Source organism: Phoxinus phoxinus (assembly GCF_949152265.1).
Source record: "Phoxinus phoxinus genome assembly, chromosome: 15".
In the NCBI taxonomy this organism is placed as follows: Eukaryota; Metazoa; Chordata; class Actinopteri; order Cypriniformes; family Leuciscidae; genus Phoxinus; species Phoxinus phoxinus.
Window position 1 is genome coordinate 2,642,590 of NC_136890.1, and position 17,767 is coordinate 2,660,356.

The following is a 17,767-nucleotide window of genomic DNA, read 5'->3' on the forward strand; positions in this document are numbered from 1 at the left end:
CCAGGCAAAATTGAATAGGAAAACATGTTTATATGTCATTTTGTACACAATTACATATTAATTAATGACATTTTAATGTTTGAAAGTCTATAGGTTGACATAAATTCAGATATAAATGTAATAAAAAAAATAATAAAAAAAAATCGATTTTCAAATATTGCACCTGCCAAACATAGTCTATTTTTGAAAATCTGATTTTGGAAGGTGAAGGTGTGTGAAAAAAGTTGAAACTGTTGTCGTGAAGACAAGAGCCTGTCGGCGGCCTCCCTCTGTCACCTACAGCAGCAGCAGCGCGCCAGCGCCGCGTCAGGCACGTTTCTGGTGTGTAAAGACACAGAAAACGCGACGCATCCGCCACGCAGCTGACACGCAACAGAAACGCCACGCATCCAGTGTGTCACCGGCCTTACAGGAGCTAACATAAAATATGATCATTTGATATGAGATCATTTGGCCATTATAAAAACTATTGATTTCTTTATATCTATTTGTGTTAATATAATGCTCCTGCATTAAACCGAGTAACATCTGTAATGTGTAACTAGATACTAAAATACTTATTTGCGATATTTTAACATTTTGAAAGTTTATCATAAATGTATTTATAAAAAAAAATGTCACCTTTTATTTCTACAGGAAAGCCATTTCTGTTCCCGTGCTCTGAGACGTGTGCCTCATGCAATACATGGTAAGATTAATATTTTTTTGGTGCCACACATCAACAATTGAGAATTAGGGATTTAGCTGAAATGCAGTGTTAAATAATTTTGCAAACTGAAATTACTCTCATTCCATATAATGTTGAGTCCTTTTAAATATATTTGGTAATGCATATATATATATATATATAGCCACCTTGTCAACTCCTTGTTTCCTCTATTCAACCTCTATTCAACAGCATCCAAAAGGAGAATCCACTGAAAATCTGGAAATGGAAAGAGTCGCACTGTTTGAGCATATTGTGAAGTTGGAAATGGAGAATACTTTCTCATACAGGAGGCAAGAAATCCTTAAAGGAGAGCCTTTGATTGGTGACGGCAAAAGCAGACGGCCAGCTCTGTTCACTGCGATAGAGGTGACAGTGATTTTTTTTTTTTTTTTTTTTTTTTATCTCTTCACTGATAGTAAATAAACTACTAATAATTCATTGTTCGTTGTTGTTGTTGTTTTGGTGTACTGACGGGGTTAGTAACATGTGCATTAATGATTTACAGATCGATAGGGAGTTCCATCGCATAACAGCTTTATCTCTACTTTCTACATTCTGTGCTGCTCTCGACCAGTACACTCCACGCCTGATGGGGAGATTTCGATGCAAAGGTGGAGCAGCTGGAAGAAAAATAAAAAATGTCATGGTGGAGATTTCCAAGGTTTGAATTAAAATGTTGATTTATGCTTATATCATGTTTTTATATAGTATAATGTTCTTTAAAAGTGGCAGGCAAAATAACAGTGAGAAGAGTACTAAAATATATATGGTATACCTTTTGGTAGGAATCAACAAGCACCATGTGTTGCCTTTTAAACCTGCTCTCAAAAATAAAGAATATTGTCTAAATGACTTTCCTTTTTTCCCTCAGGACAATTCATACGAGACGTGCATGTGTCCTCAAGTCCTTGTGCATCTACTTGAACGAAGACCACAAGAAACTTGTGAAGGATTATATGGTGAGTTACGTTTGGCAAAGAATCTGTAAACCAGTTGAAAAGAGCACATATTTACTTGCTTGTGGGGATGAAACGATGCATTGTGAATCTGTTAAAAATCTATTTAAATGTGTTAAGATTACTACTGGTTGAGATAAATAATAAATAAATCTCTATGCGACAGCCTAGTGCTTGCCTCTAATGTTAGTTAACATACAGTAACCTTAGCTGGCTTAACGCGGTTAAATGCTGACAACTAAATTGTCTATCATGTGGCTGCATTTCACTGGAAAGAATTCCAGCACCAGGATGAACCAACAGTCTGCATCTAAAGAGACAGGATTTATTTTTATCTAATGTAAAATACTGTTTCAGTTGCACTTTTGATAAGAGTACACATCTCTTGTTTTGCACAATTTATATAAATATTTAAGTCTTTTTCTTTCTTTTTTTTGTTAAAGGGGTCATGACATGAGAAACCAAATTTGCCTTGATCTTTTGGTATATAAGAGGTCTTTGTACCATTAAAACGTCCTGCAAGTTTCATAGCTTAAGACTTCCTCCCCATTATAAACGAATCATTTATTTAATCAAGCTCTAAATACAGCTCGTTCTGGATCCATGGTAAGAAGTGACGTCACGGTACGAAGTGACGTACCAGCGTTTGCATATGACCGCCTCCAGCACAAGACAACTACGCTTAAAGCGCAAGACAACTACGCTCATTTCGTATCGTTGTCGCGCCCGCGCGCCGCGCGCCTCACAAGTGTTCAGTCGACGGACAGCGAGTGGGTCTGTGTACAGGGAGATTACGACGCCGCAGATGTGCTGTTCCTGGCTGTGGACAAACTACATCTTTGAATACGCTGCGAAAGATCCAGTCGTCAGGGAAAAATGGATGCACTTTATTTTTTGCGGACGTCCCAGTCACGGCAGTGTTAGTTTAAGCGTTTGTTCTATACATTTAAGGATGACTGTTTTGAGCTTTGCCAGAAAACTGTTGCTCAAAGATAAGTCCGTGCCGTCTATTCTGGGCTCAACATCGACGACGCAAACTGTAAGTAATGTATTTAAAACTTTAAACTACATTTTAAATACGCTGAAAGATCCAGTCGTCAGGGGAAAATGGATGCACTTTATTTTTTGCGGACGTCTCAGTCACGGCAGTGTTAATGTAAGTGTTTGCTCTATACATTTAAGGATGACTGTTTTGAGGAAAAAATCCCAATATGATGCTTGGCTTTGCCAGAAAACTGTTGCTCAAAGATAAGTCCGTGCCGACTATTCTGGGCTCAATAAAGACGACGCAAACTTACTTTTTACCATGGCTAATATAAACACATTTGTATAAGAGAATCTTGAAAATATGTCGCCTTTCTAGTACGTTAGGCCTACATGTGATAGAAAATTAAAAATGTTGCCTTTATCAATGCTGCATCTTCAAAGATGGCCTGTCTATGCATGCATTTTTGTCCGTGGTACACCCTATCATTTCATTGGAATTAGTTAAATAATGTTAAACTGTTAGCAAATGAAGCTATATGATAATTATGCAACAATAATCCGTTTTCAAGTGTCTCGGGTTAATTTTTTTTTATTAATTCAAAATAGTTTCACTTTCCATGTGGACACGGGCTGATCCAGTCTTCGTTGTTGTGGTGATGCTTCATTTTCCTCTGATTCCGGCTCAAACATAATAAGGTTTTATCATTGCAAGAGCCATCGCTTCGCATGCATCACCCGCTATTAAACAGTTACGCCGAATCCGCAAATGTTCTTGCTGGGGGCGTTAATAATTGATGCATAGGCACTGACGTTAGCCAATCATAACAGTGGGCGTTAACACTGAACTCTTAAAGGGGAAACACCCCCAAAACAGACTGTTTGAATCAGAGGATGAGAAACAGGGTGGGAAAAGGTCATAAATCACTACATTTTAAAAGTTTTTTGTAAAAAAAACTATAGTAATACTATAATTGCACCTGAGGGAACATAATAATAAAATAAAAAAAACCATGTCATGACCCCTTTAAAGAAAATTGTGAGAAAATCATATTGTGAACTTTAAATCGTGAGTTGAGTGTATCGTTACATCCATACTTGGTATGATAAATTCAGAGAAGGTGCAGTGTGGAAAACAAATTGGTATAAAATAACTATAATTAAGTGTTTTAATTAGATTACGTATGTATGTACATGAAATAAAATGAATATAAATGAATTCATATTCAAGCACTCATAAAACATTTAACCTAAAACATCCCACAGGACACAGACCTCGAGGCCAGCGCTTCCATGGAGCAAACTGTGATAGGAGTGTATGTCATTGAAAACGAGGGCTCGTGTGCTGGAGATGACCCAGAGGACATCGGTGTCCTGGTCGACGGTGTGGAGGTCCTCGGCAAGTTACAAAACTTTGGGGATGCCTGTGCTTTGTTATTTGGACTAATGCACTATCTGAACCTGAGCTACCCACCAGACCTCAAAGTTTGCCTCCTAGTTTTCACAAGGACTTTGTTTGTTCAATGGACACGGACTGTAAAAAGGTGAACTTGTTTTTTTAAAAAACTACTTTAAAGTAGATTTTCTTTCTTTGCTGAATTACATGGTATTGGATCTATGCATAATTGCTGGTAAATTGTTTCCACCTAGTCAGTAGCCAATTGCTACAATTCAGGTATATGTAATGCAGGAAAAATGTTGCATAAATAAAAATGTAAAATGGATTTGCATGTTGTCTTTTTGTATGCATGTTTTGTCATACATTTGAAGTTTGTTCAACTGAAGTGTTTGACCAATGTAGAATACACTCAAAATAATCTCACTAAATTAACTAAGAATGAACATGTAACTCAAAAAAGATGCAAATGAGTTTAATGGAAATGTTAATATCATGTTTAACCAACACATCTATTTTGTGTTCAAATAACATGATAAAAGTTAGTTGACTTAACTTGGTTTGTATAGATGGAATATTGGTGGCATGATTAAATCATGTTCGTCCAATGAATTATTTTTTGATCACTTGGTGTGGAATCCTTGTATGTTGTCACCCGCTTCCCTGAGTCTGTCTTGTGTTTATTTTCTTGTTTTTGGACTGCCTTTCATGGACCTTGACCTTTGCCTGTTCCTGGTTGTGAGTACGGATTACCCATTATTAAACTGCACTTGGACTATCACCCTTTTGTGTGTGTGTCGTGACAAAGAATGTCTAAAGTGGACCATCAAAATAAAGTGTTACCATTTAACAATCTTCATTTTAGTGATTTACATTGAACTGTGGGCTATTTAACTCTTAAAAGTTTTTCCATTGATTAGCAAAATATTCTTATATTCAAAAATAAAATTATTCTTTTAAGACATTTGAACATTAAAAATGAGTTGGTTAGGCTACTTTAGAGCATTAAAGATGAGCGTTTCACCTGTACCCTACTGTATACTTACATTGGTACAACTGGGACAAATGTAGTTCTTATATTAGCTATTTTATAGGAAAATATTAGCTATTACTTGGTATTATTAATCATAATTTCTTTAGATAAATACAGGAAATATCACATGAAAAATTACATGTTTTGAATGGTAATGTATAAAGCAAAAAATGAATAGTGTTCCCACTGTACTTAAATTTATGTGTAAATATACAACAGAATGCATGATAAGTTAATCTTTTCTTGCATGGTGTGTTATTTAACTTGCTTAATGCTAGAAAATGCCAGAACTTGACTAGAAATCACACATTCGTGAAATCAGAACAGGTTAGTTAGATGTTAGTTGAACCTTCCTCTGGGGAGGGCGGTTTGAACTTACGGAACATGTTGTTTTATGGGCGAGAGCAAAGCACAGGGAAAAGGATGGACAGAATATTAATGACAGCGCTGAATAGCATTGAGTAGAAGTCCTGTTGCATTTTGAGGAACACAAGAAAGCTCCAAAAACATTCTAGGAGAGTGGAAGAGAAGACAGGATTAAGACTTTAGAAAATTAAAACACTTTTTCCCCATAATGGAAACCCCTGACATGGATTCAGTGAGTAAATAATTCTCTTTCAAGTGTTTTACGATAGTATAAGAAATTCATATGTCTGTTTAATACCAATCAGGTATTACAGATGTGAACAGTTGCAAGTTTGAATTCATAAATATTAGCATATTGTAGTTTTTAAAGAATAATCGTGAGGGATTGATACAATTGCAGGTGCACTGTAACATACAGTAGACCACACACAACAAGTATTTGCAAATATATCCAAATTTCTTGACTTACCAATATTCAACATTATATGTATTGCATTAAATAACATGTTTTATTCCTAAAAGTGAATACAAATGAAAAAACATACTGTTCTAGTAATACAAATGTATCTGAAATCTTGCTGTTAACAGGATTTGACACAGTTTTTAAAGCCAGTGATGAATCTCTAACGATTGCTCAGTTCGGTGAAACTTCAGCATTAAACTGAAACTTTTTCTATACCGCAGCTGAAACTGCAGAGTCGACCAGAGATGTTTGATTTTGAGGGGATTTCTATGACTCGCTGTTTCACTGACAACTGGGAAAAGGTGCAAAACTTTCAAGCAAGACCCGATGACATTCTCATCGCCACTTATCCCAAAGCAGGTGAGACTAAGTTTTTCTTTATTTTAATTTGGCCAGTGTGCTGACTTGACTCTTAATAGCTTACTGTTAACTTAAAGGTACACTATGTAACTTTGTTCAACATTAGCAAAATTGACAATACATCATCAATCCTTCTTTAAAAATGTGTTTTTGTCTTACCCTGATTCACTATTGTGCGCCTATCAGTGTTGGTCAAGTTACTTGGAAATAGTAATTAGTTACTGATTATATTCTTTCTGCATATTCCATCATCTAAAATTGAATTAAATGAAACATTCTCTTTTTTAAAACTTGTTTTATTAGTTTCAATATTTTAACTTTATGCACATTGCATCAACCAAAAATTTAATTAAATGCAACAGTCTCAGACTTGAAGAAAAATGTTGAACATTTAACCAATTTCTGCACATTCCACCCTATTTTAACGAAATACACAAAGTCCTTCTTCTGTTAACTTATATTTCTGCATATTCCAGCATATAAAATGCACATATTTTTTTGTAAAATCCTCTATTCGATTAGATGTAAATAAAATACAGCAATAAAAAAATTAAAATGAAAGTCTCTCATGACTGTATTCCAAATTATTAACATTTACGTCTTTTAACATTAAAGTGCAGATTATTTTTGTTTTTGTAAATCGTCAGACATGTTTTTACCATTTCATTAAGTTTTGCTTTGTAGAAAACCTTTCCTTAAAGTGAATTTCGTTTTGTATAAATTGTATCTTAATTTTAATAAATGTTTCATCAACCAATTGCATGTATTTAATAAATAAAAAGCAAATATAGCAGACAATATAATAACCGTGCATTGAGGCGCTAGTGCGCCGCGTTCACTTGCATTGCATTGTTAAAAGCCTTTCTTTTTAAGTGAATTTCGTTTTGTATAAATTCAATTGCATCTTATTTTAATAAATGTTTCATCAACCATTTGCATGTATTTAACAAATACAAGGCAAATATAGCAGACAATATAATAACCGTGACATGGAGGAGCCGGCGCGCCGCGTTCACTTTCATTGTTAACTAGAGCCTGCACCTCATAAATGAATGAAACCCAGCGTAGGCCGATGTCTCATACATTAGCATTAAATATCGTTGCTGCATCCTTTCTAGAACAGACTAGGGCTTTCTTGCGGCTCGCATCAGCATTTACGGATGATGAGTTTTGTGATGCGGTTGCAGATGAAATAATACCCCATTTGTGCAGCTCTATCGATAACAACATTGAACACTATAGGCTACACAAATAGTATTTTTTTATTTATTTTTATTTAGGCGATTAATTTTCCATAGTGACATAGGAGGTGCCGGATCCAATAAAAAAGGTTCCGTATCCAACGTCGGGCGTGTTCCGGCTCAAATTAAGCCAGGACTCACGAGACAGTCTAACGAAACAAAATCACAGTAACGCAGTAACGCAGTCTCCTTACGGGAAAGTAACAGTAATCTAATTACTGTTTTTGCAATTGTAATCCCTTACTTTACTCGTTACTTGAAAAAAGTAAGCGTTTGGATGGATTTCGTGTGAAATTGCGTACATGCTTGCAAAAAGACCGCGACGGCTCGTAACAACAAGAATCAACATCAACGGCTTTTCAGAGACGGAGAGAACTGAGGCGTTTGAAATGTTGTAAAAGCCATGCGGAGATGTCGTTGTTGTTATCACTCAACAGGTGAGTAAGGTATTTTATCGAACTGATAAATTTGCATATGTAGCTCTCTAACAGAGTTCATTATAAAGTAGGGCTGTTAAACGATTAATCGTGACTAATCGCATCCAAAATAAACATTTGTTTACATAATAAATGTGTGTGTACTGTGTATAATTATTTTATATATTTAAAAACACACACATGCTTGTATATATTTAAGAAATATTTACATGTATATACTGTATATAGATTTATATATAATTTATAAATATTTTATATATAAAGCATTTTTTTTCTTAAATGTATACATGAACGTGTGTGTTTTTAAATATATAAAATAATTATACACAGTACACACACATTTATTATGTAAACACAAACTTTTATTTTGGATGTGATTAATCGCGATTAATCGTTTAACAGCCCTATTATAAAGCATTATCTATTGTGAAGGGTCATTTCATCCACACAGTCACGCAAAGCCAAAGCACAACCAATGTTCTTCCACAAAATGCGTGCAGTTTTATTTTTTAACCACTAGAGGGCCAAAAGTTACATAGTGCACCTTTAACCATTAGATAACACTAGGAAACAGGGCCATGTATTATCTTTCCAATCTGACCTTTAAAACACTTATTTTTAAACTCCCTTTCCATTGTTTTGCCAGGTACCACATGGGTTTCTTATATACTGGACCTTCTGTATTTTGGCAATGATGATCTAGAGCGTCAGACTTCCCAGCCTATCTATATGAGAATCCCATTCCTGGAGTCATGCTTTCAAGAGTTTTCAACAGGTCAGAGACTTACAATTTAGTAAAGTCAATCATTTTATTTAACAACATTTTAAACAAATGAAAATATAGCTGCAAGCAGCGATGAAGGGCCCAAGCCCCGCCACCACCCCAGTGGCTTTAGGACAATTGTGCACGGCGGGCAATATGCATTTAAAGCGGGTAAATGTAAAAAGACTTTGTTAAAGGGATACTTCAGCATTTAGCATTAAGCTTTGTATCAGTAAAAACCTGTAGTGTTTTCGAATTAGTGCTTTCCGCCTTCATGTCCCGCTGAGACGAGAGATTTATGTATTTTTTGTCTGGAAAAAATCCTCAGATGACTATCTAATCGTCATTTTGTTTGCGTCATCGGGGGCTTTTTTGGCCAGAGGCGAGAGACTACAGCCAGTAGAAGGCGCTGGATCCGCATGTCTTCAACCCGCACATAGAGGAGGGATCTCACTCACAGAATATACAAACAGTGTCAGCCATCTTTTATCTGGAAGCTAAGCTAACGGGCTCTTGTTCTGTGGAGAAAGCTGAGTAGTAGCGGTGACCATCCTCTTTTTCCCGGACATGTCCAGCCGTCGAGATCGTCCAAAATGTCCGGGATTCGGCTTTTGCTTTGTGCGGTCGCCATTCATTGTTTACATGCACAGCTTTTGTTTCAATCTAACTGAACTCATCCCGATCGGTGAATCTGAGTGTAGTGTTTACATGAACGCTAAACAAGTGATCGGTTGATGTGCGTTTTAACATTGCTAAGAAAATTCCCGCTCCTCCGTGAGAGATACGAGACCGGTGCGTCTCACAGGTGCCACTCATCAGTCATCACGCCACCGGCCTCGTGCCGTTCTCCCGCGGCCGTCAGTCTCGTCCCGCTCGTCACAGTAAACATGATGACTAGCGACTGTAGAACGCAAAAGCCGAATCCTGGACGTTTTGGGCCAATCCCGGGCAGACTTGTCACGATAAAACGTTTTGAGTTTCGAGTCAACTACTAGTAGCCTAGCCTTGTTATTTAACTGCGCTCTTACCGGTAGGCGTGTCCTCGTAGGGCAGCGAAGCAAGTGCATTCTGGGAGTTGTTGTCTTTCATCCACATGAGCTAAAAATAAATTTTCTGGCTTTTCTCAGTCTAGAAGGCTCCAAATTCTAAATTTATTTCACATTTCTACTACATAAATTACCCATTTGAAATACACATTCATCTTTCCAGTAAAATGTTGGAATGTAAATTATAAATTGTTCCAAGGCCTCAAATGGGTTTTGGCATAATGACAATGACACTTTAAACAACATCTAATTATCAGTTACAGGAACAGAAATGGCTGATAATCTGCCCACCTCTCCTCGTCTCATCAAAACTCATTTACCAGTTCAGCTTGTACCCAAGTCCTTCTGGGAGCAGAACTCAAGGGTAAAGTACTGCGGGTCTTTTGACTGCTAGAATAGATGATGAATGTGATCATATCTACCAAAATCTGACATCTGGATATTGACTTCATCGTTTTCTAATTTATATTTAAAAGAATAGCTTTTGAAACTGCCTTTTCAATACATGTGACCAATGAGAGGCTTGCTTACGTCTTGAGCTTTCTAATAATCACAAATATTTCCAAGGAACTAATTTGTTAATTAATTAATTAAATGTTGCTCTGTAGGGCTACCAAAATATTGCGGGTCAACAAATCCTTAACCAGCGGGCCACTTTCAATACTATCTACTGTATAGACAAATTTACAAATGGCAGGTGTTTGTGAAACCTGTTTGTAAATAGTCATTATGCAAGGTATTACGTTTGGTCCCGCTGGTGTTACAAGAATTACTCACTGCAGCTTTAATAAAAGTGAAATAGTTCTGATATTAATGTCATGAAATTGTAACTCTCTGGATAGTTTTGCATAATACAACATAGGCCTATATCATAGCAAGTCCTGTGTTATGTCATAATATTTTTTTTCGTTTTCCACTTATTCCAGATTGTGTATCTAGCCCGTAATGCAAAAGACAATGCCGTTTCCTATTTTCATTTTGACCGAATGAACATGGTACAGCCTGAACCGGGAGATTGGAACAGCTTTATACAGAAATTCATGAAAGGGAAAAGTAAGTAGATTTGATCAATCACAGCTTGGGTGCAATCTATCATTTTAATGTCTTGATAAAAATTAATCCAGCGAACAATTTTACGTTCCTAGAACGTTCTGGAAACATTCGTTTTTGGTTCCCAGAACGTTCCCTATTGGGTATCCAGGAAAGTTTTCTTAACGTAAATAGAACGTTCCCTTAAGGTTAGAGAACGTTCCGTGAACCTACTAGGAACGTTCTCCTTAGGTTATAAAAATAGAATCTAAAAATAACCTACAGGGAACGTTCCTAGAACGTTCTTGGTTGGTTCCCAAAAAAGTAACCAAATGGGAACCGTACTGGCACGTTAGGGGAACGTTCTATGTTTGCTGGGGGATGTTATAAATATAACATTGAGAATGTAAATATATTTCATTTATTGAAATATAAATGATCGGGAGCTTGATTGACAGGTGATCTGACCAATCATACTTCGCCCTCCGCCATTTTGTCCGACAAAGCAGTCAGGAGAGTTAGTAGATTAACATGGAGGATTTGAACTTGAGAAGCGGAGTGTACTGACGTCTTTCCGCGGTTAAAACAACATTACTTCTGATGTTCATTCATGTTTATTTGATGCTATAAATGAACTAAGGAAGAGATGATCGGTTCACGAGCGGCTTTAACTGAGGCGATCTGTCACACACATTAAAGAGCCACAAAACAAACGGTATTTCTTGTTTACATTCTAGGTTGTAGGTCTTTGCGAACGGTCAATTACAACCCCTACATTATCAATCAAGAACTTTGTCTTGGAGGTTTTGTTTTAACCAGTGTTGGGGAAAAGTTACTTATAAAAGTAATGCATTACAATATTGCGTTACTCCCTTAAAAAGTAACTAATTGCATTACTTAGTTACTTTTTTAGAAAAGTGATGCGTTACATTAATTTTGCGTTACTTTTTTTCCCCACCTGGGCTGGGCTTGTTTTTTTATTACACAAAAGTACAATTTTTGGGCAAATGTAAAGACCCTTTCACACCAAAAGTGAAATAATAATCCCCAGGCTGAAGGAAATGTGTGCAGTAGAGGAAAGCAAACCTTTCTATCTATCTATCGTCATTTCTGCTTATTAAACTGATTTATCGAAGGTCAGAGGCAAGTACATTGGTCAATAAAGTGAGATTAAATGCATAAAAATGTATGTTTTATTTAACATATTAAGTTATTGGAGGTTTGCATAGTATTCTGATTCTGCATTTCACTGATTTTATTCATTTTGAGGAATATTGAATATTTTTTTGTGCAAATGAGATGAGTAAATGCTCACACTTAGTCTAGAACTACAATAAATATCATGTTCACACACACACACACACACACACACACTTTGATTTGTCTCAACATGAGGACAGGAGAGCTGTCAGTCAATAAATGGGAAAACAAAGTAACTCAGATATTTTGTTGTAAATTTTAAAAGTAATGTTACTTTACTAGTTACTTGAAAAAGTAATCTGATTACGTAACTCAAGTTACTTGTAATGCATTTCCCCCAATGCTGGTTTTAACATCAGTAATTTCCCGGCAGATGTGTTCGGGCCTTGGTATGATCATGTCAGCGGATGGTGGGAGAAAAAACAGACATATCCAAACCTACTGTACTTGTTCTATGAGGATTTGGTTGAAGTAAGTCGAATTCACAAAGTGACAATTTTATCAAGTGCTAATGCGTCTAAAGTGTGTATTTTCCTGGTCTTTTCCAGGACACTGGACGTGAGGTGGAGCGCTTGAGCTCCTTCTTGGGGTTGTCCACCTCAGTCGAAGAACGAGAGAAAATAACAAAAGGGGTTCAGTTTGATGCCATGAAACAGAACAACATGACCAACCACGTCACACTCCCTTTCATGGACTTCAAGATCTCACCCTTCATGCGGAAAGGTTAATAAACCGCTGACTCTTCTCATTATCTCCTGAGATCTGTCCTTTGATTTGCTTTTCTCCTTGTTATTTGTGTTCCAAAAGGTAAAGTCGGAGACTGGAAATGTCACTTCACAGTGGCACAAAATGAAGAGTTTGACGAGGTCTACAAACAGAAGATGAAGAAAACCGCTGTCAGATTTCGCACAGAGATTTAATATTTCAGTTCTAGATCTTGCACCAGAATCAGGTTAATCGCTGCTCTTTCGCTGCTTATCGCCCCCCCCCCTCAAATAAAATGTAGTTTAATTGTCTTCCCTGAATTTTAATGTTGATTATTATTCTGCGTTTATTATAACCTTATATGCCTTATTCCTTATATAACCTTATATACCTTTATGCTATCATTCAAATATTTAGGGTCAGTACAATTTTATTTATTTTCATATTAAATAAACTGATACTGATATTAATTTCGCAAGGATTCCTTAAGTTGATTCAACAATAAATGTCATAATTTGATTTAAAAAGTTTTTTTAAGAATCTTTGGTGATTTTTCAGTGCTGTAGCCTTTGGCAATGTTGAGTTTCCTTTAAAAGCTACACTGTGTAACTTTTTTAGTTTATTCTTAGCTAAAAACACTTAGTTCTTTCAAAAATATATGTGCTCATTAATGCATATTTACTTCGTTCAAGTAATAAAGTATTCTCGTGAGTGTATAATATGTCATTGAAAATACATACGGGTGAGGGGTTCGAATGTCGGTCGCCATGTTGCCCCTCCATCTTGAAAGTACATTAGCCAAAGAGGGACATACCCGTTAATTCAAGCTTCGCCTTTCGCGTCTCCGCAATTCACTGGCACCGGCCCTGTTTTTATTTTTTCCTCTCCCTCTCCCTCTCCCTCTCTCTCTCTCTACCTCTCCCTCTCCCTCTCTCTCTCTCTCCCTCTCCCTCTCCCTCTCCCTCTCCCTCTCCCTCTCCCTCTCCCTCCGTCACATCAGCTGATCTCTGCTCACGGAGAAAATGATATAGCCTACCATGTAAACTTTGCCTTACGCTAGTGATGTCGTACAATATACAGAACAACGATAGCACTGATAAAAGTTACTTTACTAAGATTAGCTTGCATTCGTCTGGGACTGATAGCTGATGTTAGCAATGAAATGGTAAAAAATAACGAAAACATAAAACTATTATTCATTTTACATAGATGTCATAATCTATATGTTAACTGACAAATTAAATTACTGCAAATGATAATAGGTTTCTAAAGTAACCTCATCACTTGAAGGAACACTCATGGACGAGGTCGAACTGGAAGCCATGTTAATCTTGGACTACATTGGCCACCGTAGGAGTTAAAACGAAATCGGAATTGAGAGGAACAGAAACTAATATTCACTGGATGGTCATATACCTTTTCACCCCTAGATGGGGGTAAAACTCACACAGTGTAGCTTTAAAATTATATCTGACATACCCTGCTGCCCCAAAGATTAAAAAGACTGTGAGCCAAGAAAGAATATTACGTATCTGAGGCTTATGTTTTCCACGAGAGCTCAGGGACCGAACGAAACCATTGATGCATACGTAACTGACTTAAAAAATAAGGCGAAAGACTGTGAATTTGGAAGATTAAATGATGACTTGATTAAAGATCGCATTGTCTGTGGTGTTAACAATGACACCATGAGAGCTAGGCTTCTCAGAGAAACAGATTTGAACCTAGCAAACGCTGTGGATATCTGTCGTGAATAACACAAAGCCATATGAAAGTGCTGCATGAAGAGGCAGAAGTGGCTGTGAACAAAATCCAGAAGACAAAGTCAACTGTCAGACAGGCGAATTTCAAGCACACAGGGAAAGAAAATGAAGAGTGCACAAGATGTGGTTATACATGAGCCAAGGAAGTGTCAGCTTATGGAAAAATATGTAATGAGTGCTTGCGTAAGAACCATTTTAGCCGCAGGTGCAAAACACCACAACAAAAAGGCAAACCTAGAAGATTAGAGAGAAAAGTCCATGAGATAGAACAACAAGAAGATGCTCAATTGTTTATAGGTACCATCGAAATTGAACGAAGTGAGCAAACAGCTAGCAAATGGCTGACACAAATGAATACAGTCTCTACCATAGAAAGTGAAAACAAGAAATGGACTCAAGAATTCAGAATAAACAACTGCATACTTACCTTTAAGCAGAGTGCAACGTGTTGTCATTTAAAGACTTTGAGAAAACTTCTAACAAGACAACACCCCTGAAGAAGTCAAACTGCACGTTAGTTACTCATTCTGGCCACACGATGGAGACAAAGGGTAAAGCAAGGCTTAAATGTGGTTACAAAGACACTGAGTTTGATATAGAATTTCAAGTTGTAGATGAAGATTCACCAACAATTCACCTTTGGCTAAGCCCCGCCCACCTTAGTTACTGTTGCTACCTCCGACAACTTCATCTGGGCTCTGGTTTGGTATCAACATGGCTTATGCTGTGACGGCTCTTCCTGCTGAAATTTGATCAAACTTTTATAAAGCAGCAAATAAAGTGTCCGATAGAAGTAGGCAAAAGGGGCTGCAGTGTGCGTTTGAAGGCTTTATTCAAGACATACAGCAACAACAAGGCATCCAAATAGAGGCAAAAGCATAACGGTCACAGTCAAAAAATGAACACAGCATATCCTAATGGAGACGGAGGCTGTGACTCACAATATCAGGAGAAACACTGTTCATGTAAAGCTGGGTAGGTCTCTATTCACTTCTATAATCGTTATTATTTACAAAGCAAACGGACTAACGTTACGCGAGTATAAAGCTGTATTTATTAGCAGCGTGTGCTAGCGTATCAACAATTAGGGCAGAGAACCGAAATCATAAATCTAAACCAGCATAAAACTGTCTAACTATAACTTCACAGTAAGGTTAAAAGCAAATGTATCTTAGAGCACAAAAGTGAGCTTGTTGATCCTTGAGGGGTTTCGCTGACTGAGGACGTCCACACAGTTTAATCCAAAGACGACACTTGTCAGTATTTAACTTCGGTTTTGGGAAGGGGAAAAAACGGACACCCCCCTCCAACCTCTCTGGGAAACGCGTATCTGTGTTACAAATGCCCCCGGCACAACGTTTAACCATATTTTTTATAAAACGACAACGTAATAGCCTGCCGAGACCAAAAATATGAGCCGCCTGCGTTGAAGTCAATGGAGCGCCGTGAAAAAGTGTCGGACCCTCTGTGGGAGCTCGTTCTTGGCTGCGCTGTGATTGGTCAATATACATTCTAGGGCGTGGCTTAGCCAAAGGCGAATTCTGGGAAGAGAAATATGCTCAAAACTTGGACTGATTAAAAGAGTGTAGCCTACAAAGTAGAGAACACAGACCAAAATGACATTCTGAGTGAATATCAAGATGTGTTTACAGGTTTAGGATGTGTACCAGGACTGCATCACATGTTGCTCCAGTCATTCACGCACCACGAAAAGTACCAATAGCGTTAAAGGACTAGGTCAAAATGGAACTGAACCGAATGGAAGATCTTGGAGTCTTGGCTACTTAATTTCAATAAGTACTTACTTAACGAGCGCTAAAAGAGTACTTTTTAGCCAAATCTCGTTGATGAATGCGAACCGGACATCTGCCGTGTTGACGTTATCATGTGACCTACGACGCGCTATCACAAGTGCAACAACTTTAAAGATTTGAACGACACGTTTAATTCATCTATCTGTAAATATCTTTATATTGATTAAACTTGCTCATTTTATGGTCTTTTTAAAGAAACTGCTGCCCATTTATTTTGTGAATACATTTAGGGTTGATTTAAGTTCTTATATTTAACCCTACTTATGTGACCCACCGTTTTATCCTTAAGGATATTATTTATTTTTATTACGAAATCCCAAAATTGTCATCTCTTGAATATGTTGTTAATTTCTTTATTTTATATCCAAACATTTTCATCCACAAGCAAAAGTGGCTTACTGCTGTTTTCCTCTTTTTCTGTCGTTTCATCCCTCAGGCCTATAAATAACAAAACATGCATTTTTTAAATGTATTATAATTACTTATTTAAGAAAATATATATTAAGATATTCAACCTTTTTCCTGTGCATAAAATCTCATATTATGTATGCAAACATAATATAGGCCTATATATATATATATATATATATATATATATATATATATATATATATATATACACACCTCATGACTACATTTTCATTCAAACAATTAATTAAAGCATGAATTAATTAAATAATTATATTTTATTTATAATTATATTATTATTATTACGGATCGGTGCAGCTTCCACAGTAATGCGGACGATGTACCGGTCTGTCGTGGTGAAGAAAGAGCTGAGCCGCAAGGCGAAGCTCTCGATTTACCGGTCAATCTACGTTCCTACTCTCACCTATGGTCATGAGCTTTGGGTCATGACCGAAAGGACAAGATCCCGGATACAGGCGGCCGAAATGAGCTTTCTCCGCAGGGTGGCTGGGCGATCCCTTAGAGATAGGGTGAGGAGCTCGGTCACTCGGGAGGAGCTCAGAGTAGAGCCGCTGCTCCTCCACATCGAGAGGGGTCAGCTGAGGTGGCTCGGGCATCTGTTCCGGATGCCTCCTGGACGCCTTCCTGGGAAGGTGTTCCGGGCACGTCCCACCGGGAGGAGACCCCGGGGAAGACCTAGGACACGCTGGAGAGACTATGTCTCTCGGCTGGCCTGGGAACGCCTCGGTGTCCCCCCGGAAGAGCTAGAAGAAGTGGCTAGGGAAAGGGAAGTCTGGGCATCTCTGCTTAGACTGCTGCCCCCGCGACCCGGCCCCGGATAAGCGGAAGAAGATGGATGGATGGATGGATATTTTATTTACTGACAACAATAATAAATATTAATAAATGAGTAAATGAATGAATGAAAGTCACCATCACACAATAAACAAATGCATATACAAGTCAACACATGAAACAAAGCTTTATTCAAACTACAATCATGCATGTAGACTACAGGCGCTGAACCACATCTACTGCCATCTCAACACAGCGGTTCCCATTCTGCGGCTTTATTATGATGAACCAGCGGACCG

General features: G+C 37.5%; 1 protein-coding gene across 1 annotated transcript; it reads left to right on the forward strand.

Annotated features, from left to right (window-relative positions):
• Nucleotides 1-6,176: 6,176 nt before the first annotated feature.
• On the forward strand, nucleotides 6,177-12,903 carry sult1st4 (sulfotransferase family 1, cytosolic sulfotransferase 4; the record flags this gene model as incomplete). Its single annotated transcript, XM_079638665.1, has 7 exons — nucleotides 6,177-6,267; nucleotides 8,592-8,720; nucleotides 10,012-10,118; nucleotides 10,681-10,807; nucleotides 12,357-12,454; nucleotides 12,532-12,706; nucleotides 12,791-12,903. 7 exons carry the CDS (start codon nucleotides 6,177-6,179, stop codon nucleotides 12,901-12,903), a joined length of 840 nt encoding a protein of 279 aa, XP_079494791.1.
• Between the last annotated feature and the right edge of the window lie 4,864 nt (nucleotides 12,904-17,767).